Raw genomic sequence first — 22,031 nt, 5'->3', positions numbered from 1 at the left:
GACAAAAGAATTTGTTGATGAATTTTAACCAATAATTATCTATATCTATGATAGTATAAATCAACTACCAATATATAAATATTAGTATTACAAGCTCTAATAGATGTGTTTCTAATTGGTTTAAGATATAACAAAAAATTTAAGTCCAATATATAGTCTTTAATTCTCTCTATTCTAATCTTTCGAATTTAAGACTTTTTATAATAATATATTTCAATAAAATCTAATCAAAACACAACTACAATTACAATGTAATGAGACAAGAATTTATTCATTTAACTCAATCATACAAGTCAACAATGTTACACTCTGCAAGAAAAACCTTGATTCTTCAAAATCAAAACCAAATTATTAGAGGATGTTTCCTTTCTTTTGAACAATATTCAAATATGGCTATAACTTAATGATACAAGAATTACATTCATCTAACTCATGCATATAAGTCATCAACGTTACACTCTCCAAGGAAAACCTTGATACTCCGTGGTGAACCGCAGCTTCCTTCAGCAATTAGCGCTCTGTCATTCGCAGCCATATGAGCAATGATCTTGTAAATCATTTCAATCTGCGTGCAAGTAAAAACGTTACTAAACCTATCCGATATTTTTTAATAAAGTGATTAGTAAACATAATAATAGAGAAAAGTAACGAGTAAGGCTATGTACATCTTCGGAAGCATGGCAACGCTCAGCTACTTCTTCGAGCGTCAATGGCTCAACAGGTTGTTTGCAGCTGAAATCAGAAATATATAAGTATAATGATAGACCTAAGTGACAAGTGAACATGTGTGTGTATAATGCTAAGCACTCAGTGATTATCATCCTCAAGAAATGTAAAAGTAGGTGAAATTGCACTAACATTTGATGATATTTGACTTAATTATACTACGCAGTCCACAATCATCTTGTTTCGAAAGTTACACTCACTTCTACTCAGTGGTGAAATTGCAGTTGATTGAAATCGCACCGACCTCTTATAAGTGGAGGTGAGTGTAGCTTTTAAAACAAAAGGGTTACAAGTGTAATGAAGATAAAACTTGGGGGAATATTTGTGTAATTTTCGCTTGTGAATATCGAGTACGATACACATCGCATCACAACATTGTTGGACTTGGTCGCAGGCAGGGTATCGTTTTGTGCTGTTGAGAAGAAGGGCCAACACACATTTCAAAAAAACTCTTCTCAAGAATTTGATCTTGTGCAGAAGTTATAATAACGTTACCTAGCTCTAAGACAAAGAAAATCCTGATATTTTCTAATATACACCATACCTCGCCTCATTCAACACTGCCAACACTCGCTTCTGAAGTGCTAATACTTCACCTGCTGCTTTTTTACCAGCTTCCACACCTAAGTGATTATCATAATTTAGAAGCGCACAAATAATTGATAGGGTAAATTATTTTCATAATCCTTTAATAGATAACAAGAAAATCTTAAATCCGGCTAAAGAGATCGATCATGTTTTACCAGGTTGATGGTAAGCATTTATGTTGACAAGGAATGCATATATTCCTACTGCTCGCTCGTAGAGGGCAATAAGAGCACCAACTGATCTTGGTGTCACTTCTTCAACAGTGACTGTGATAGACTCTCGGTTATTAGCGTACAGGGCTGACCTTGTTCCCTGCAGAAACTCTAATTTTAGTGCAAAGATAAACTGACAACAACCGTTTTGAAATGAAACACCGAGATTGATAAGGCACTGAGCTTGATAAGTAGATCAGACCTGTAGCATACCAAACAGGTAGTCACCACATGTGACACCAGGTTCGAGTTCCCAATCATGACCAGGGGGTCTATCACGCAGCACCTCAATGAATGTTGCAAAGAAATTGTGCACTCCTTCCCTCAATTGTTGAATATAGCTGAAAGGGGGCAGAACTTTATTAGGTGTTAATCAAATCAATAAAATATCATACTAACTTCAAAATTAGCATGAAAACTCACGCATGCTGATCTGTGCTTCCTTTATTTCCATAAACACTGATTCCTTGATTAACCTGTGGAATCCCAAAGTTGGATTGGAAATACATCATTCACTCATGCAAGACTGAAGCATGCAAGGGAAAACATAGTTAACAAACGTAACATAACATGTAGCTCAAGTTTCATGATCCTATGAAAACTAGAATACCTTACCAACAATGTCCAGTCAAGTTTAAGAATATGTCAAATGTGATACAAGAGGGCGCCATATACAAGTACAGCAATGTATACACAGTACGAAGACAAAAACCGTCAACTAGAAATTACAGTCTTACAGAGTCCACTACGCTACTTCCTGATACATGCACAACTATAACGTATTGAGTGATTAAAGGCATCTATAGATTCACCCCAAAATGCGGGACAAAGCACAAAATGTGTTGTTATTCAGATTTGTTGCACATTAGAGTAAGACATACCCGATTACCGTCCAAGTCAAACTCCTTGCCAAGTGATTCCATCACAAGCTGCTGCAAGTATCTACTAAATAATAACAGGCTGTCCTTGTATGGAAGGATAACCATATCCTACAGAGTATAAAGAAAACAATTAGCAATGTTGAAACAAAAACACAAGTTTACAAGATGCTAATCCTTAATAAAATAACAAATCCTCACCTTGGATCCTACACCGTCAGTGGCCCAATACCAGGATAAAGCCAGAAGAGCTGCAGGATTACTCTTTAACTGCACAAAATCATATATTAACCAGAGATCCTTTGCTTCGTTATACAGGAGAGAAGCAAGGATAAGCCAATAAGATGGTAAAGTAGGGCAAAATAATAAAAATATACCGGTACTATACAATTGATTGTCATTTCACAATCAATCATTTAATGTCAGTTCTTAGGAAGACAAGGTTTTCTATAAAAAATGAAATTATAACATCCAGCCACCATTCATATATTTGCCATGAGAAGCCCAGTAGTACTATAGGTAGAGAAAGTCATTAAGATTAATTCTATGTCTAGTACAACACTTTGCATTATCATATATGTTAGTCCTTCGCCTAAACAGCCATGACTTGGATTTTAAAATTCAACAAAATTGAGATAGAAACTGATGCATACCACAGTACTTCTATTTGCCTCATCCATCAATGCTGCACCGGTAAGCATCTCTCTAATGTCAATGCCCTGAATTAAGAAGCATTGTAAGTTGATACAATGTCGAAGTATAAACACATTGAATATATATTTATGGCCATTTACCTGAAGAGCAGCTGGTAGCAGCCCAACTGCAGACATCTCCGATGTTCTACCTCCGACCCAATCAAACATGGGGAACCTAGCTAACCAGCCCTCAATTCTAGCAGTGTTATCCAACAAAGAGTTTTCTTGTGTTATAGCAACACCCTGCATTATAGCATGCATTAGCAAATTATCAGAGAAGCCCATGAACTGATTTTATATTTCTTGTGTCAGTGATGTACACCGATAGTATTTATGGATTCATTGGGGGATTTTATTTTTTAACCAATGTGGCACCATTACAATAAACATTGCTTCTAATGATAAAAAAGATGCATAAAACCGCAACTATCTTGCAAATGGAAAAGTTGCTTCTAGAATTTGAACTCGTGACTCCTTGGTCATGAAGCAACAATGTGACCGTTGCGACGAGGCTCACCGTCAATATTAATCTACTAATAAAGAGAATAATTCTCTACAATTTAAAGACTTCAATTAATCATGAAACAAGCAAAACAAATAGTACAACATGAGAAACTATATGACAACAAATTTGAAAAGTCAACATTGATGAAAATTGGAACTGAGTATCTTTGCACTGGTATATGCAAATCAATCTATATATGAGCAGCATGTTCACCCTCATAAAACTTTCATTCGAATGATGTGAAATAAACAATTATAAAAAAGGAAAACCTGATATTAAACCTGTTTTGAAAAATCCAAGCCTGCTTCACGAAAGGCCTTTTGTACTTCTAATAAACCATTTCTAGTCTCAGGGGTACCTCCACTCTGAAGAGAATTGACATTTTCAAGTCAATAACATATTCTATGGACCAATAACATCATAAACAAAATACAATCTCCGCGCAGACCTTTGATGTCACTATTACAAGTGTTGAAGCAAGTTCAGGGCCAAGTTGTGCAATCTGATGATCAATTCCAGCAGGATCTGTATTGTCAACAAATCTTATCTGCCAAAAGTCCAAACAATTTTGTGAGCCCCCCACAAAAGATACTCTTTTCATAGTTAATAACACTGATTACTCATATATTTGGCAAATAACATAAACTTTTGATAGCAGGCAGTACACAGAGGCAAAAGTATATACGTAAAATACAACATTATTGAATGCATGTGAGAAATGAAATACACATGAAGATTCCACCAACAGAATACCTTGAGTGGAGGATTATCCGGAGCCAATGCCTCTGCAACAAATTGGGGCCCAAGAGCCGAACCTCCAATTCCAACACACAGTACTTGAGTAAAGCGGCCCTCGGGAGATGATGGAGGCTTAATCTGTCATGGTACATTCATCACCAAACACAAATTACTACAAGAACAAGAGACAAACAACTAAAAGGGTAAAGTTTTTTATATGACCACTGCATCATCCACCATCCATGTATATAGCTTTTATATAAGGTTCATCACATAAATGATAAGCTGACAATGTAAAAAACTCGTACACTATCATGCATAGACTATTTTCTCATACTCTAATATAATGTTAACAATTACAACTTTATTTTTGAACAACTAAAATTTTCTCCAAAGAGACATCTACCCATAAATTTTTGGTCAACATAATACAAACATAACAAGTATACAGAGAAAATTAAATTGAAGTAACCTTAGCAGTGATGATATCATTTGCAAAGTTACAAATATCTTCAAGAGTATTCTGAATCTGATTCTTGAGAAAAGGATTAGGTGCACGATTAGGATCCCTCAACCAATAATGTCCAACCATTCTACCCTCATCTGGGTTAGCGATCGCACCTTTCTCAAGCCCCTCCATTGCACGAAACGCTTTCTCGAAACGTTTCTCCATTTGCTGCACGAACTCATCACTGAACCCAATTCGACTCACATCGATGTAAAGCCCAAGTTCCTTGTTTTGGTACAACCACTCCACATATCTTTGCCATAGTGCAATTGGGTCTTTCACCAACCCTGGATTTTTTTTGTTTTCATTGGTGATGGCGCCGTCGTTAACGGTTGATAGCTCCGCCGGGACTTCACGGGCTACGGAGAGAGGAAGGGTCCGTTCAGCGGCGAGTTTGGGACGGGTAGGGAAGGAGATGAGTTGTTTGCGGAGGAAGGTTGGGGAATGGTGTTGGAGTTTGAGAGTTGGAGAAGATGAATAAAGTTTGAGTGAAATTGAAGCCATGATAGTTCAGGGATGAAAATGAAAAGTGTAAAGGTCCTTTTTAAGTTAAGGGTGGTGGTAGTAGTTGGGTCATGAGAATGAATTAGTCTAGCAGTATAAGACTACTTAGATGACGAAATGACAATAGATCTTGGGACTTTTACTTCAGGGCAGCCACATATCTTAAAAATGATTAGTTTGTAAATGATGTTTTGGTAGTTAAAAAAGTTTTTTTAATTAATTCTCACGACTAATACTTCAGGGGTAGTCACGTATTCATAAAGTGATTAATTCTTAAAATATACCCAATAATCATAAAAGTTTTTTTAATTCTCGGAATTAATATTTCATGGGCAGTCACGAATATGGAAAGCGATCAGTTCTTACATGATATCTTGAAAGTGAAAAAAGTTGCGGCATGGGAATTTGATACATAGGGAAGGTAAGTGATGGAGTTGAATTTGAAGAAACCAAGAAGTTTTTTTAGTTAAGTTTGAGTTAGGTGAGAAGAGGAGTTTTGTCGTTTAGTCTGGTTGGTTCTGTTTCCTTGTGTTCTTTGTGGTGGCGGCGATGATATTCATATCCAACATACTCAATTCATTGGTTGGTTTCAATTTAAGAATAATGAAAACTACGTGTGTTCGTGTATCTGTTTTGTTACCAAATTTCGTCTCCGTTTCTTCCGCTATTACGAAAATACCTCAACCATGTCTTTTTCTGCAAAAGCATGATGATTGTGCTAGATTGCTGGTCAAAGGTAGTATTTTTTTTTATACTATCGATGAATTTTTTTCACATTTTGGATAAGAAACTAATTTCTTTCGGAATGTATGATTATCTCTTCCAATAAATATTATTCTCAGAAATCAAACATTTAACATTTTAATCATCCTATGATGTAGTAGGGTCTTACATCACTATGTTGTTTGTTGTCAAAGGTAGTATATTAGGTTAAAGATACAATCAAAATTATATTTTGCAATTGTCCATTATATATTTTGTAGTTTATTAATCGTCCATTATATATTTTTGTTCTTAGTTTTAATCATCCATTATGTATGATTGCTATTGTTATTTTTTTAATGTTATTTGAATCGAATGTGGAGGGAATATTCTGTAGATTATTTATTCTATTGTCCCTACCTGTTATTGTCTCTTTAGCAAATAGAAGGTACCATACATTAGGAATAGCAACTTCTGTAACATGTATCTGCCCTATTTCAAGCAACTGGATTGTACTACTGTACGGACAAATTGGACCTCATATTTGTACCCTATGTATATCACATAGCTAATATATCAAAACTAGATAAAATTGATCAAAATTGGTTATATGACCCATTTTAGATTGTAATGTAAACGTTGTTTTATACAATTAAAAGAGTTTAAAATTTGTGCATTGTTTTAAACTGTCAACACATCATTTTACACTGTCAACACATCATTCACCATTGATCAATGGTAGTTAATAAATCGATGACAGTGTAAAAAACATATTTACACTGACAGTGTATACATATTAAATCTCAAATAAAAAATAAATAATTTGAAAATGTCTTAATTTTACCAAATGTTATACCAACAATTAACCATTGATTGAACCAATTTACCAATATACATGTATCCTGACAAATTTGTTTATTGGTATGGTATTAATAACATTTTTAGTTTTATGAGAAGGTTCAAATGTATAATATTTGAAACTACAGTGATAATCCTGCATTGACTCCATATCAAAAGAAAATTTGAGTTGCAACAAACTCCTTAAGATCTCTACCAATAGACATGAACATGGCTAAGTTACCTTGAGGGTGACGCATCAAAATTAGAGGAAAGCAATTCTACTCAATTCTGTTTTCAGAGGAGTGAAAGTGCTTATCTTTCTTTATACAGTGCATGCATTGAAATAATCATCATCACATTTCAATCATCTCATTGGAGTCAAAATTAGCTTATAGATTGCAAAATGATATGACATAACAAGACTAAAAAAAGTTTGTATGAATCTATCTTTAGTTGCACATGCTCTTACCCATAATAGTTGGTTGGAGGAACAACGAATAGCAGCAGTTTAACTTTCATATTAGGCCACTTGTAGTTTCATATGTGAGGATAAGGATATTGTAGGAGAGCTAATATTTTCTCAAAATGTTTGTCTTGGTAACTGAATGCATTTAATTGTACCAATTACCAAGTATCGCTCATGAAGCTAGTTAAGTTTTTCACTTTAATGGAACCATGAGAAAAATGGGGAACACACGCATAAGCATGTCAAAAAAAATACTTACACTTTGTTTCTTCAGAATTCTTCTTTTTTTCTTTCAGAAATATAATGTCATTATTCATTTGCAGTAATTCAAGTTTCATCCTCTACATAAAATATCCAGATCTCAATACCTAGCTACATATATGGTGTGCCAGCTTTATTTAACACAGACAGAACTGAACTTACCCTCTGGCTTCAAACTTCATAGTTACTCCCTTGTGCTCTCTTTAATCCATTCTAAATATTTAAGATTGCCCCCATTGATGGGTAAGGAAATCACTTCTGGCACACTGGAAAAAAAGGAAGAGGTAAGAAGCAACTAAATGCAATACTGTTTTCCACAATTGCACCACAGTTCAATTCAGCATGTTTTAATGCCGAATTTCTTTAGTCTTGGTAGATATCATGTATAATAAGTGTTCCTTTGTTCAAGCTTTCTTTTAGGATGAAATAGCAAACACAATTCAAACTCTACAAAGCAGATGTAAATTCTATTGCAAGGTTATTTACTAAATGCATCAGACTTACTCATATTCATGATTTGCTTTGACATGCTCTGTCAGTGCTTCCAGAAGGGATTGCCTAGTCTTGATTATTAGAAGTTCCTCAGAATCAGTTTGGATCTGTCAATTTGCAACACAAAGCTGGCAAAATCAAGCTACAACATTACTTTGAAATAAATTTCCTTGAAACTAGTCCACGAGAACCTTAATACACGCTAGAACGCAGAAGTTTCAATTACTATTACTCTGTAGTAGTAATGTATGAATCAAACAACATTCTAGGTCAACTGAGAACTCGAAGTTCATACCTCCCCCTTCCACTGGTATACTGACTCAATACCTGCACAAAGGCATAGTAAACATGGCATTTGAAAGTCATACCTGGGATGCAACTTGTACAATTAACTCGGTTATATAAACAGATTAACCTCAGACTACATCGAACTCGCTTGGTAAAGTGGTAAACCGTCGTGTGAGTACTTTACAAGGTCATGCACACCATATATGAAACAAGTACACACAAAGCGAAGAAAGATGTGAAAGGTAGTAGAACCCATTCAAGTTCAACTCACCTACATGCTCAGGCCAATGGTTAAGGTTGTGACAAAGGTTGCAAGTTGCAACAAGTAGTTTGCGATTGTGGAGAACAGAGTACGGAAAATAAATAGCACAAAAAGATTAAGAAAGCTTTCAAATTTTGTCTGACAAATCCACAATCTCTGGATTGGTAGAGTATTCCCTAGACCACCAACTTTTGCAGACAGATACGAACAAAGAAACCCTTAATAAAGAGTGATTTTTTTAATGTGCACCATGGTATTCGGTAGAAAAACCTAACCAATGATGGAATTGCACACCACATGCATAATAATCATTATGCAAAAGTAGTTTCATCCTCCATCTGGTATTCATGGGGAACAAGGAAAGGACACGAAATCAAACAAGCTCTTAAAATCATAACATAGTAAGTTGATTTTGAAGCTTTTGAAAACATGTGGACTTCAGTTTTAAGTTCGACAAAGATAGAACTAATGATTACAATAATCACTTTGTACAACTTCCAAAGTCTATCCCCAATGTTACTTTTAAACCACATAAAAACAAGGTAAATACAAGCAAACCTGTTAAGAGTTAAGCATTTATGGAGAGCTCGGCTCAAAAAACTAGTTCATTAGGTGGGAGCGGCTCGACTTAAGTACGGGCATACTATTTCGCTCAATGTGGGACACTTAACAAAACCACATTAAAGAAAGTGGATATAATAACACACGGCAAGTATGAAAATGTTACCTGGAACCCTGTTTACACAAGCTGCAAGCTTTTCTTTCACAATGCTTTCTGCCAACTTCTTACCTGCAAAACCAATAGAGGGAACTTTTGAAAGTGCTTGCAGATAATTTATTTGAGCTTTCCATGATAAATTATGAAAATAGCTTGTAAGTTATATCCTTTCAATAAGCTCATAGCTTATTTCAATATGAAAACTAAACTCTTTTTTATACAAATGAAGGGGAATTGGGTGGGACCTGATTCTTTGTTGGGAACAGTAACATAGACAACAATGCTTGGGACAGTGTTGTTGTTTGCTTCCATTCTGATAGAGTGAGATTGAACGGTGTTTGTAGAGTAACCTAATTTGGATCTGAAAGAGAATGAATTCAGTTACATTGAACATAACAAAATGTATGTAACAATAGTGTAAAAGTTTATACAACATCAAAAAAATAATACAAATTAGTGATGGATAATATATTATCTGACTGTATATAAATTTTACACTCATTATATATACTCTACATTAATATAGAAATAATGAAAATAAGGTTATGATGAAGGTTTTAGAGAGAGTACCGAAAGAGAGGGAGAGAATGAACCAACCCCGTTCTGAGATTGGAGAGTCCTAAAGTGAGCATACAAAACGCCCCAACTAGAGGGAGACGACGTCGTAATGTACAAAAGGAGAGTGTGGAAGTGGAAGCCATAAAAGATAACAGGAATATTAGCAATTATATATCCTCCAAACAAATAATCTTAAAATTAGTTTAACCATAAAAAATATATTTGGGCACTACTACTTTTTATTTTTTTAAGATTTTAATTTTAGTAAAACTTTCTGTATAATAGTTGATTTTTTTATGGAAATATTCTCATGGATTGAAAAGAAAAAAATTACTAATTGATTAAATTTAACAACAAAAAATAGCATTTGTCTACTTTTACAAACAAACAAAAAACACTCACCCTACATATACCGCAAAACAACTATGATGAATACGTTGATTCAGTGTATAAGACTTGCTAGATTTTTAGAATGATTAAAAGGTCAATGATTTGATTTTCGTGAGCGATACTTATTAGAAATAACAGTTACACAAGCCTGAAATAGATTAGTTCATTACCTACAAAAGTAAATATATTCTTAGTAGTACCAAAAATTACAATAAAAAAAAGGTTATGTTGTGGCTAAAATTGACAGCACATGTGGGCCGAAAATTATTTAAGTTGGCGAGCCCAAGAAAAAATTTATTTCAACAGACAAACCAATTGGACAATTAGGCGAAGCAGCAGCAGAAACAGAATTCAAGAGTTAGCAAGAAGTTACAGATTGAAATGTTAAGTAGGTAAGAGTACTTCAACCTCAATTTGAGTCACATCTTATTTAGTTCTAGTATGGTATCATAATATGCATATATTATGTCATGATTGTTGAAGATGAAAGAAACACATATGTCACTAATTTTGATTATTCTTATCATCATATCAAAAAATAAAAATAGAATGCAAGTGTAATAGTTTTAGTCAATTTTGATTATATATATTTGTTTGTTTAAATATTAGTCAATTTCTTAATACGAATTTCTTTGCCTTGCATTAGAATAGGGGGTTCCCGATAAGGTACTGAATCTCAATGACTTTTTTGAATGGCTAGAAATCTTTAAGAGAGACAAACTCAATCTTTTTCACCCTATGAACATTTTTATTTCCACTTCCCATAATTTCTATTTATTATTCAGTTGTATTAAATTTCGTGTAGCCTCAGCAACGAACACTTTAAACATAAAAGACAGGCATAACGAGTGTGATATGAGTGGTCATTTTCATGGAGATACAGCAATAGTAGTATTTACATAACTACAATTATTGCTATATGAAGTACTAATTTGTGCATTGATACATTGGTAAGAACAAAAACAAATATAAAAAAAATATGATTAATATACTGCACAATTTTCTCTTTAAGAAGAGTTGTATAAAGATCTATCCTACTTTGTAAGGAATACATACTGAAGAATTTTCAATGTACAATAAGCTTGGTTGCTAAAGTTAGAAAGTTTCCATTATTTAGTTTAAATTTATTAATAATTTTTGGGACATAAGCTTGGATCCAATGTCACATAAATGTAAAGAAAACATGCCAAGTTGCAAAGTTTAGTTTTCAAATCTAAACCCATGTGAGTTGAAACTCATGTGAACAATCCGAATAAAGTAAAATGGTCCTAGTTTATGGGTGTGAAAATCCATTTCATATAAATTTCCCTAATCAAGTGGTTAGTAATTTTTAATCAAAACTAAATTCAATATTTTATAAACTAGGATATTGGCCTTTGGTAGAAGCTTTTTTATTCATCTTATTTTTGGATTATAAATTCCTTATGCAATTTAAATTTGTTTTTGTAACTAGCTTAAATTATAAAAGAATTTCTTATATTAGAAAAAGAAACATTTTTATAATACTTCAAATAAGATATGTTTTTTTTTCATATTATAATTATAGACATATATAATCAAGTCTAATTTATTCAGCTCTACCGAACACACCAATAGTCTAATATCACATTAGCTAGCAACTTAGAATAGCAAATTTAATGTGGTATTTGAGCCATGAATTTTGTTATCTAATAAATTAGTCTTTTGGGTTAGATTATCCTCATATGTTTAAGTTCTGATGTCTTTCATTGAGATTTGTGTAACATAAAGGACTAGTTATAAATTGGATTAATGTATATTACCGAATACTGATAGTTGAGTAAATCTCACAAAAGAGATTGAGCTATCATTGAGTTAGTGTCATTAGATTGAAAGTCGTTGTAAACATCATCCTTCAAGGAAACAACAACATTAAGAATCTTACATAGGATAACATAGCAAACTCAAAATAATATTTAAAGCCTTTTGAATTAGACTCTCCCCTGTATAATTAAAACCTTCAACCCTGCATAACACATATAAGTACTATAAAAGCTTGTTCATCCAACATGCCCACACATAAAGCACTAACATTAGAGTTAAAACAATGTCATATGCCAAAAAACATTTGACTAGACCTCGGGCAAGTAGCATCATGATATAATAACCAAAAACTAAGAAATAAAAGTAACTACAAGAAGGAATGAGTTAAAAATAAATAAGGGGTCGGTGTAAATGATACAATGTTAGTGTGATAGGCACAGATATCAAACAATATTGAAGAAGACTCTCTTTTGGACCATAAGGAAAAGTCTTAGGAAGAGGGTAAAATAAACAAAAAGGGTAGGAACATAGGCTTTGAAATTTGTACAAAAACTGACATGAACATATGGGATAATTTTGTGTTTTGCTAGTCCAATGACCATAAAGAAGGACACAACAAAAGCAGAAGAAAATTTTGAATTTAAGATATTAGATATAAAAAAGGAGAATTTAAAAAATTAGATTAGAAAAAGTGTTAGAAATTTGTGTCCTAAAGTCTCTTTTGGGAAATCCATGCTTAAGCACGTTCCTTGCTTGCTTACTGAATCCAAGAAACAGGCATCCTAAGTGAAAATGAAACTGAGCTTTCAATTCCTATGGTTTTATGGTCCAATTCAATCTCAATTGTTACCATTGATTTTGTTTATAACTGGTCATCCAAAATCATGATTTGTGGTCAAAACGGTTACAAAATAGGAGAATGTAAAGTAAATAATATTTTGAATAGTTTAAGACATAAAATGAGACATCATTCGAGACGGACGATATATGTTTCACTTTCATTGCTTTGATTGGTGATCATGATTTACCACTAGATAAGTAAGGGTCAAAATTGATAGAGTATTGGTTAGAGTGTTCTCATATGGTAAATGTTAGGAATTTGTGAGTGAGATAAAGTGAGAAATATATATATGTTGATTAACCGAGTCATATTAATGTTTTAAATTAACCATTGAAGTGATTTCTTAGCTTGATATTGTTAAAGTCCCCATGTTATTTTGTGCTTTAACAATGAGACTAGTGTAGGCATATAAAATACAAATTCAAGAGAGACAATAAAAACATTAAATATATAAAGCTTAGCTTAGTTGGCCATAACCATTTTGCTGAGATTAACAAGGAGTGTTTCACAAGGTACGTAGACTCTTCTACATATATATATGGGACAATATCTATAGGTAATAGTTGTCTTATTTATATAAAAAATTGAACATCAAAGCCATACTTTTATAGTCTTGTATATAAAAAATTAATTGAAATTTATTTATGATTTAGTTTTGACTCCAACACTCTCATGTCTCTCAATATCATTTCTTATTATTTATAATATGTAGTTTGCATACTATAAATGCCAAATATAAAAAATTATATTAGTTATCTTAATTTGTGTTTGAATATTGGAAACAGCTGGTGGTACACTTTTTTTTTACTAACTTCATTTTTTTATCTAACCTCATTAAAACTTATTGGTACACTCATGTTGAAAATGTTGGACAGCTGCATTATGTTGACATTAAAAAACAAATTGAGAACTGCAATTCATGACATATGTATAGAGTTCATTTCACTTATCATATATACATTAATCTTTTTAGAAAAACCCAAAGGAAGATATTAGAAACCAAGACAAAAATATTACTTTGCCCACAAACAATAATCAAAGAGCATATATAGATATTAAAAACTATTGTGACGTGCGATATCATTGCCTAGTCGAGGCGCATCTCAATGAATTATAGTAACCAAAAATACGTTGTATTGGACCAACTTTGTCTATAAAATCTATTTGATCTCATCTTTCTTCACAAATTTCAGAAAACACGTTCAAGTCCCCACCTCTTTCTATCAAATAAAAAATACACAAAATATAAATATGACATTACCATACCCATTACCAACGAAAAATACGCAATGCCTAATTGTCTAAGGAGGCATCGGTTTAAAACTTTGCCATCTCTAAATTGTAATTAGCAATGCTTAAACTATGTTAAATTAGTTATATGAATCGAACAACATTATAATATTCTGTCGTTTTATTATTAAAACATTAAACTATAAGTCTTTTTTTATCATGTAATCATTATTATGGTTAAACTAGTAATCTGAACCAACAATATATTGATTTAGTAATGTAAGACCCGTTAAATATCAGAATAACCAAAATGTTAAATGTTCGATTTTTGGAAATAATAATTGTTGGAATAGATTGATGAATACTCTTAATAGTATAAATTTTGTAGCAATCCAACCAATTATCAGTTGTTGTGGAGTGAGTAATTCACATGTAGTCGTCCTTATTGTAAATGAGTGAATAGGACGATGAGGTCCTACAATGCTTAATGTTGATAACAATTTTGTACTTGCAAACCAATATTGACAGATCCAAAAGGAGGGGCGTTTAAAAGTGAGAAGAGAGCAAAAAGTACATCTCATTTTGCAATTTCTGTGGAATCAGAATGGATTCACCACAGAGAAAGCATAAGAGACAATATGTTAAATTTGTTTCTCTCTTTTTACAGTTTTATTTCGGAGAATAATGATTGTTTATTTTCATGGTTTTTGATTTCCTATTATTACAGATTATAAAATGTTTTACAATATGAAAAGCTCATTCAGATTTAGAAAAAAACTTCAATTATTTAAAAATGTTATGTGGCCTAATAAGTTGACCATCTAAGTCATTGTTCAATATCGTTTTGTTATAATAAGGTATGCAAAAATGTCTATTCATTCACTTTGGAGATAGATTTAATTTAAAATAATTTAGAGGATTTATTGATTTTATTATTTGTTTTAACCTTTTAATACACTAGCAAGTATCTCATGTATTATATGGAACTAATTTAAATTCCAATTGTATCATAATCGTAATTGATTTCGAATTATAACTTCTATGTTTGCATTGTGCAAAGAACTAAAGTGCTAAGTTATTGTTCCAAGTTCATTTATAATTAAAATTGAAAGTTGTGATGACATTGGTGTAACAATAATCGTGGGGTGTTGATAATAGTGGAGGATAGAGATAATGGTGGTGGTGATAACAATAACAAGGTGGTGATAACAACAATGTTAATGGCTAAGTTATTACTGTGGCTGCGGTATTGGTTTCCCCCTTTGAATCCTTACCGAATGCAACCCATTTTTTTTGTTTTTAAATGAGTCTAATTATTTTATATTTGATTACACATTCGAACAACTTAAGTAATTCAAGTCAAAATTACCTCCAATAATGTAACTCTATTTTCATTTCCGTTCTTAAATAGAACTCACAAACCTACCACATATTTACATTCACATTAATATTGATCTCTCTTTTTTAACAATTTTTTCATTTTTTAACAATTTTTTCATTTTTTAATGTTGTCTCAACTATAAGAACAATGTTTATTTAGTTCAATGTTGCGAATTAAGCACAAGAATGGTTCTTCTCCAATAGTGAAATTGGAAGAAGAACATTCTTTGGCTATAAACTCACTTTTTTCATTATTGTAGATGCTCTTATCTATCTAAAAATATCATTAAGAAGGGTATCGTTTGAAAAAATGTAATATTTATAGACTATCATTTTAAAAATTTATATAGAGTGATAATATAAAAAAAATTATACAATCAATATACTATATACTATTCATTTATATACAATAATAATGTGAATGATGTTATTACAAAATCAGTTTATCTTGGATTTCAAAAGATTGACCCTTCCTATCTCATATGAGAGAATATGTTGAAGGAAATAAAATTAAATCCTGCTTTTAGTTTTTGTCACATGAGGAAAATTAAACTTGGTCTCTTCCTCCTCATGGTAGGTTAATTTCAAGTTTGATTACCCATTTACCCATATGTGGAAAAAATGAGATAAACAGATTATACAATTTTGATTTTCATTTCAAATAAAAGTACTTTTAAAAAATTAAATCTCAACGAAATTGATTGCATTTATATTTTTTTTCCAGCTGCAGATAAATGAGTAAAAAAATTCAAACACATAGTTCTTTTTTTCTTTCTTTCTATGAGCAGTGTTGATGAAATGTTATAATTTGGCGGGTAAGGATGGAGGGAAATGACAGCTAGAGAAACGAACGCTCATTTGATTGTACAACAATGTAAGTGTATACACGCGTCGATACGGGACAGAACAACATCACTATCCACGTCCTATTGCTCTAACATAGATCTATTTGTTGTCTCACATTTTGCCAAATACCATATTCCGAGTCAATAAAAATATATTATGTCAATTAATTTTTTGGGGTCTTATTATTATTGATTTGAGATATGGTATAGGACAATACTTACTTGTAACATTCTCTATTACTCCTTCTCCACCTTCCACCTGTTACACCTTAACGTTGTGTGCGTGTGGTTGAGTAGAAACACAAGACTCATCATACAAAATTGTTTCTCCTAGTTGAGGAGTCATGTCTATTGTCCCTCGGTTTATTTGTGTATTTGCGCCACGTTTTCATCGCAAACACATTGTACATCGGATACTTATATGAGATTTTTTTTTTGATGAAAAAAAACCACTGAAAATAACTAAAAGTTTTTTATTATAATAAAATAAATATAATACATTATTAAAAAATTAGGAAATATGCTCATGATTTTTAATCAATAATAACTAAATTAACAAATTTATCTTTTATTTATTTCAACTATATTTTGATTCTTCTAAATGTAACAACTAGTCTCTCCTTTTATTAGAGAACATAATATAATTTTCTCCGCTTTTACTTTTTTCAGTAAACAATACAAAAAAGTCCAAAACAAAATTAAGGTAAAAATAAATGATTATGAAGCATAGTCTTAAACAAATATAAGAAAGGCACCAAGAAAATGTTTAGCAACACGATATAGAGTATAAACATATCTTTAACAAATCTCTAGGCATCACGATAGTGTAAATAAATGTCAAAAGACGGGCAAAAGGTAGAAAAATAAATACAAGAGACTTTAATCAAGTGAAATACATTAAAGAGGAAAGTGAACAAAAATATCTTAAATCACTCAATCTATAGATGTGTTGTGGAAAGTACACAAGAAGAAAGTAGTTCCATTTCCATATAATCTAACAATCAAAGACATATATGATAAGATCAATACGAATATGATATCATAAGATAGAGTCTGGAAGCCATACTTGTTGGGATGGACAATCACGTATACTAAAAAGATTAATTCATTCCTCAAAAAGTGATAAAATATCATTGGTAGTACTAAAATAAGATGGAGTCTATAAACTCTTTATTGTTGTTTTGGATGTGCTAGTGAGCATATCCAAGAACTAATGCCACAATTTATGCTTTTGTGAATGATATCTTCTTAGTTGGTGACTTGAAAGATAAATTAAATAAGAAGTCATAAATGTCGAGACAAACTTTAGAGTACATGACTTTCGTATAAGTGAAATTAAAAGAAAACATATGAAATGTAATTTAGCTAGAGGCAAACACATCTAAGATAGGAGTAGATAATGGAGATCATATAATACCATATGTTACCAGTTTTAAGTATATTTGGTCAATTATACATGACAATAAGGAAAATAAGGGAGATGTGAACCATGGGACTGAAGCTGAATAGATGAAATGATTGAGTGCTTAAGGTATCATATGTGGAACCAAGATTCTCTATCCTCAAACATTCTTGCCATATCCCAAACCAATGAAATTTCACTGACTAACATAAACAAATTTTGTTTTTTTTTAATATTTTTTCTTTTTAAGTATGCGACAGGTGATCCCCATCCATCATATGTGATGGAAATGTGTCCTCAAACTTTAAGGGGAATTTTACCCGATAACTATAAGACTTGCTATATGACATTGAATGTTGAATGATAAAATATCAAATGATATAGTAAAATTAATATATTAAATATGAAAATATTGTATTGTATGAGTGAACACACTAAACAACATATGTTATAAACGAAAACATTGAGGAGAAAGTTAGGATAACCCCATATTATATAGTAAAGATGACAAAATCACATGTTACTGATTTTCAATAAATGCGAAAGAGACCACAAGAAAATAAGAATATATAAAATAAAGTTTATTTGATTTTTAGCGACAAAAGGAGATTAATAGAATATATAGGTAAAATAATTAGGAAATATTTATATATTTATACTTTCTCAATAAACATTATTTATTATGGAGTTTTACATCATTTGATTCAGAAGATGATATTTGTTTCACAAGAAAAGGTATTTTTTAATGACAACCAATAATTAAATAATTTTGAATTTTTTTAAAGAAAGTTTTTCATGTTGACCAAACATTGATTAAGATATTGCATCAGTCTTTTTTATTTTGGGAGTATCTCTAACACCTAGAAGATAATTTATTTAAGTTGCCGGTATTATTAAAATAGATTTTGTTTCTCACTAATTTTTGTCCATATACATTAATATTAAAATGTAATATATATATATATATATATATATATATAATTTCAGTATAAACTCAATATATTATTTATTTGTATTACTTTTTTAAAGAGTCGTAATAACTTAAAATAATAATGAATATTAAACAAATATTGTATAAAATTTATACACACTGAGTACATATATTCTTATCTCTTAATATTATACTTAAAACATTCACTCATACTTAATTTGGACAAAAATCATTTGTCCCAAATAATATCATATTTTCTGTCTCAAACCATAATAAAGTTACTCTCTTAATTTTATTTATTTATTAATATGACAATATATATGATTGATTAGAGAGATATGATACATATCCTTCAACTTGACCCTATTCATTATAATAAGTTTTTTAATTACACTGAACTGTGTTTTTTTTTCTATAGAGGTCTCTATCTGAGTTACAAAATGGTAATTAGTAATGACCCATTTCTTCTATGATTTAACATAGATACACAACACTTCACACACCCCTCTGTCCTCACTCCACTCTCTCTCTCTCTCTCTTACCCTGAAAAGTTGTGTTCATTTCCTTCATAAAACCCTCTTTCTTCTTGCAGCCTTTACAGCCAAACTCTGAAACAAAATAAAGAGAGAGATACAAACAGAGAAGAAGAAGAAGAAGAAAAAGTAGATACATAGAACCAATTAACTCTTCACTCTCTCTCTCTCTCTCCCTATTGTGTTCTTGTTCTTATTCATTCACATATTTTAACTTAATTCATCTCTTAAAAGATCTCAACAACTACACACCCCATCATCTAAAATCTAAAAAAGACTTAATCTTTAGCATCAGTGATCGTTTTCTTAATCTGGGTATTGTTTTTTTTCATTGACTCTGAGCTTTTGCAATGGCACCCAGTTTTGACTGTGTTTCAAGCCTTCTCTGTGCAGAAGACAGCAACAGCGTTTTCGATGACAAGTCTTCTATGTACGAGGACACGTGGCATCATCGTAGGAACCATCAAAGGAATCATTTTGATGAATCAGATGAGTTACCATTGCAGGATGATGAGTGTTTTGCGATGATGGTTGAAAAGGAACATGAACACTGGCCTGGTGTTGTTTACTTGAATAGGCTACATAGCGGGGATTTGGATTTTGGGGCAAGAAATGAAGTTGTTGATTGGATTGAAAAGGTGGGTTCAATATTTCTTTGATTTTGTTTCCTCTTTTTGTCATAATAGTAAGTCCAAAATCCATTTTTTCTGTTTTTTCATTGTGAAAAAATGGGGTGTTTATGAAATCTTAATATTTGATTTTGTTGGTCTGAAATGAAATCGGAACCATTAGTTTTGGATTTCAATTAATGAAATCATTGTAAAACTTTGGACTTTATCCATGGTTAGATTATTAGATGATGATGATTTCATTGGTAAGTTTAGATGCTTAGATTTTCCTTATATTCTGAAGTTGATTGAATGCAATGGAATAGAGTTTTATTGTGCATGTATTTTAAGGTGTTCAAAACTAGGATTACATTTGATTTTTGTTCTTATGGCTTGGATTTACCTTAAATTGAAGGTTGCTTTATATTTATCTGATTGTCCTTTGCACATGGTGTAGGTTCGGGTACAATTTGGGTTTGGACCTCTCTGTGCATACCTATCAATAAATTACTTGGATCGCTTCCTTTCTGCGTATCGATTGCCGGTAAAAGTTGTTGAATAAAGAGGAAAACATATCATTTTTTGTTTTGTTTTGCTATCCATCGGTTTTGATATAGTCTTAGCGGATTGCATTGCAGAAGGGAAGAGCTTGGACAATGCAATTGTTGGCTGTGGCATGTTTATCTCTGGCTGCTAAAATGGATGAATCTGATGTTCCAATGAGTGTTGATTTGCAGGTAGAAAAACTTATCTTCAATTCTCGGGTTCCCGAGAATGTTATGTTAGTCTAAGGGACATGTATTTATTGTGCATTTGGTGATTTTCGTCTTTCGTGTAGGTGGGTGAATCCAAATTTGTATTTGAAGCTAAAGCCATTCAAAGAATGGAGCTTCTTGTACTGACCAAGTTGAGATGGAGAATGCAAGCAATTACTCCGTTTTCATTCATCGACCGTTTCCTTTGCAAGATCAATGATGATCAAAGTCAATTAAGATCTTCAATTTTGCAGTCCATCCAACTTATATTGAGCACTGCAAAAGGTACATGTCTGTTCACATCTCTTAATTGCATTGCACAAATGATCTTGAATTGGTGGAGTTACAGAAGGTGATTTGGTTGGTGTGAATTCAATGCAGGGATTGATTTCTTGGAATTCAAAGCATCAGAGATCGCAGCAGCCGTTGCTATATCTATTGTGGGGAAAACCAAAACTCTTGACACTAAAAAAACAATTTCTGTTCTGATTCAGCAAGTAGAAGAGGTAAAGATAGTGGTCTAATTGAGGAAAAAAAGTGAACATAAATGATAGTTGCACTTCATTTATTCCTTGATCATTTTGAGTATGATTACTTTTAAGGACAAAACTTATGTTTTGGGGCATTATTTTCCAATACAAATATAATGTGCAACACTTATTTATGCCTGTTATATTTTCATTGATCAATTGTTAATATGTTATGTCTTTATTAAATAACAACACCACAAACACTTAGCAACAAATACTTGTGTTTTCTCATATTTATGTTGTCTTATTTGTGCTTTTTGCAGGAGAGAGTCTTGAAGTGTATTAAAATGGTTCAAGAGCTATCACTGAACACTAGCATTGCCAAAGATTCAAGTGCTTCTGTACCTTGTGTGCCTCAAAGTCCAATAGGGGTGTTGGATGCATTGAGCTTCAGCTACAAAAGTGATGATACAAATGCTGGTTCATGTGCAAATTCTTCACATAATAGCCCTGATGCTAAAAAGAGGAAGCTAAACAAAACCTGTGGATCAGAGCTTTTGTAGTGATATGGTTACATTTTTACCATCATCCATAGGATACTTTTCCTGATAAGGACATTATATATGTTTCATGGAAGGTTACCCCCTGTTGTAAGGAATGGCAGGAAGAGATAGCTAGAAAAAAACAAAGAAAAAATGAGCTTAAAACATAAACTATAGAGTAAAATACACATTTCAATTCTTCATATTTTTCGACTTTACCTATTTACCCCTTCATATGTTGAAAAACCCAAAATGATTCATAAAATTTTCAAATGCGGGTCAAATTAATCTTTTTTAGGGTCAACTAGTTCTCATCAGATGTTGTAAAACATGTTAAAAGAGACTAATTTGACCCCATTTGAAAGTTATGGGAATCATTTT

General features: G+C 32.0%; 3 protein-coding genes across 4 annotated transcripts; 1 reads left to right on the top strand and 2 right to left on the bottom strand.

The window, feature by feature from the left end:
- LOC109327131 (glucose-6-phosphate isomerase 1, chloroplastic-like) lies at window positions 300-5,429 on the bottom strand. Its single transcript, XM_019560177.1, has 14 exons — window positions 4,815-5,429; window positions 4,358-4,480; window positions 4,053-4,151; window positions 3,886-3,969; window positions 3,199-3,342; window positions 3,058-3,123; window positions 2,606-2,674; window positions 2,408-2,515; window positions 1,950-2,002; window positions 1,729-1,867; window positions 1,470-1,626; window positions 1,271-1,349; window positions 666-732; window positions 300-565 (listed from the first exon to the last, which is right to left on the bottom strand). Exons 1-14 carry the CDS (start codon window positions 5,352-5,354, stop codon window positions 431-433), a joined length of 1,863 nt encoding a protein of 620 aa, XP_019415722.1. The 5' UTR covers window positions 5,355-5,429; the 3' UTR covers window positions 300-430.
- On the bottom strand, window positions 7,662-10,090 carry LOC109326253 (protein CutA 1, chloroplastic-like). 2 transcript variants are annotated; one of them, XM_019558959.1, is made up of 6 exons: window positions 9,954-10,090; window positions 9,629-9,744; window positions 9,393-9,455; window positions 8,411-8,442; window positions 8,128-8,222; window positions 7,662-7,889 (listed from the first exon to the last, which is right to left on the bottom strand). In XM_019558959.1, exons 1-6 carry the CDS (start codon window positions 10,082-10,084, stop codon window positions 7,808-7,810), a joined length of 519 nt encoding a protein of 172 aa, XP_019414504.1. In that variant the 5' UTR covers window positions 10,085-10,090; the 3' UTR covers window positions 7,662-7,807. The 2 variants fall into 2 exon arrangements, with proteins under 2 accessions (XP_019414504.1, XP_019414505.1); XM_019558960.1 differs by having other exon boundaries at window positions 9,981-10,090.
- LOC109326716 (cyclin-D4-2-like) lies at window positions 19,214-21,793 on the top strand. Its single transcript, XM_019559473.1, has 6 exons — window positions 19,214-19,913; window positions 20,341-20,427; window positions 20,522-20,620; window positions 20,722-20,923; window positions 21,020-21,144; window positions 21,432-21,793. The coding sequence occupies exons 1-6, from the start codon at window positions 19,626-19,628 to the stop codon at window positions 21,669-21,671; spliced, it is 1,041 nt and encodes a 346-aa protein (XP_019415018.1). The 5' UTR covers window positions 19,214-19,625; the 3' UTR covers window positions 21,672-21,793.

Source organism: Lupinus angustifolius, chromosome LG14 (genome assembly GCF_001865875.1).
Source record: "Lupinus angustifolius cultivar Tanjil chromosome LG14, LupAngTanjil_v1.0, whole genome shotgun sequence".
NCBI lineage: Eukaryota > Viridiplantae > Streptophyta > Magnoliopsida > Fabales > Fabaceae > Lupinus > Lupinus angustifolius.
The sequence above is the reverse complement of the archived record's forward strand: the minus strand, read 5'-3'. Positions and strand labels throughout refer to the sequence as shown.

Coding starts and splice junctions, on each gene's coding strand:
- LOC109326716 (XM_019559473.1), top strand. CDS start 19,626: ATGGCACCCAGTTTTGACTGTGTTTCAAGCCTTCTCTGTGCAGAAGAC. Junction 19,914..20,340: donor TTGTTGATTGGATTGAAAAG/GTGGGTTCAATA, acceptor CACATGGTGTAG/GTTCGGGTACAATTTGGGTT. Junction 21,145..21,431: donor TGATTCAGCAAGTAGAAGAG/GTAAAGATAGTG, acceptor TGCTTTTTGCAG/GAGAGAGTCTTGAAGTGTAT.
- LOC109327131 (XM_019560177.1), bottom strand. CDS start 5,354: ATGGCTTCAATTTCACTCAAACTTTATTCATCTTCTCCAACTCTCAAA. Junction 4,481..4,814: donor ATGATATCATCACTGCTAAG/GTTACTTCAATT, acceptor GTACCATGACAG/ATTAAGCCTCCATCATCTCC. Junction 3,343..3,885: donor GCTTGGATTTTTCAAAACAG/GTTTAATATCAG, acceptor GCTATAATGCAG/GGTGTTGCTATAACACAAGA.
- LOC109326253 (XM_019558959.1), bottom strand. CDS start 10,084: ATGGCTTCCACTTCCACACTCTCCTTTTGTACATTACGACGTCGTCTC. Junction 9,745..9,953: donor CATTCTCTCCCTCTCTTTCG/GTACTCTCTCTA, acceptor ATTCTCTTTCAG/ATCCAAATTAGGTTACTCTA. Junction 8,443..9,392: donor TTGTGTAAACAGGGTTCCAG/GTAACATTTTCA, acceptor GCCTTTGTGCAG/GTATTGAGTCAGTATACCAG.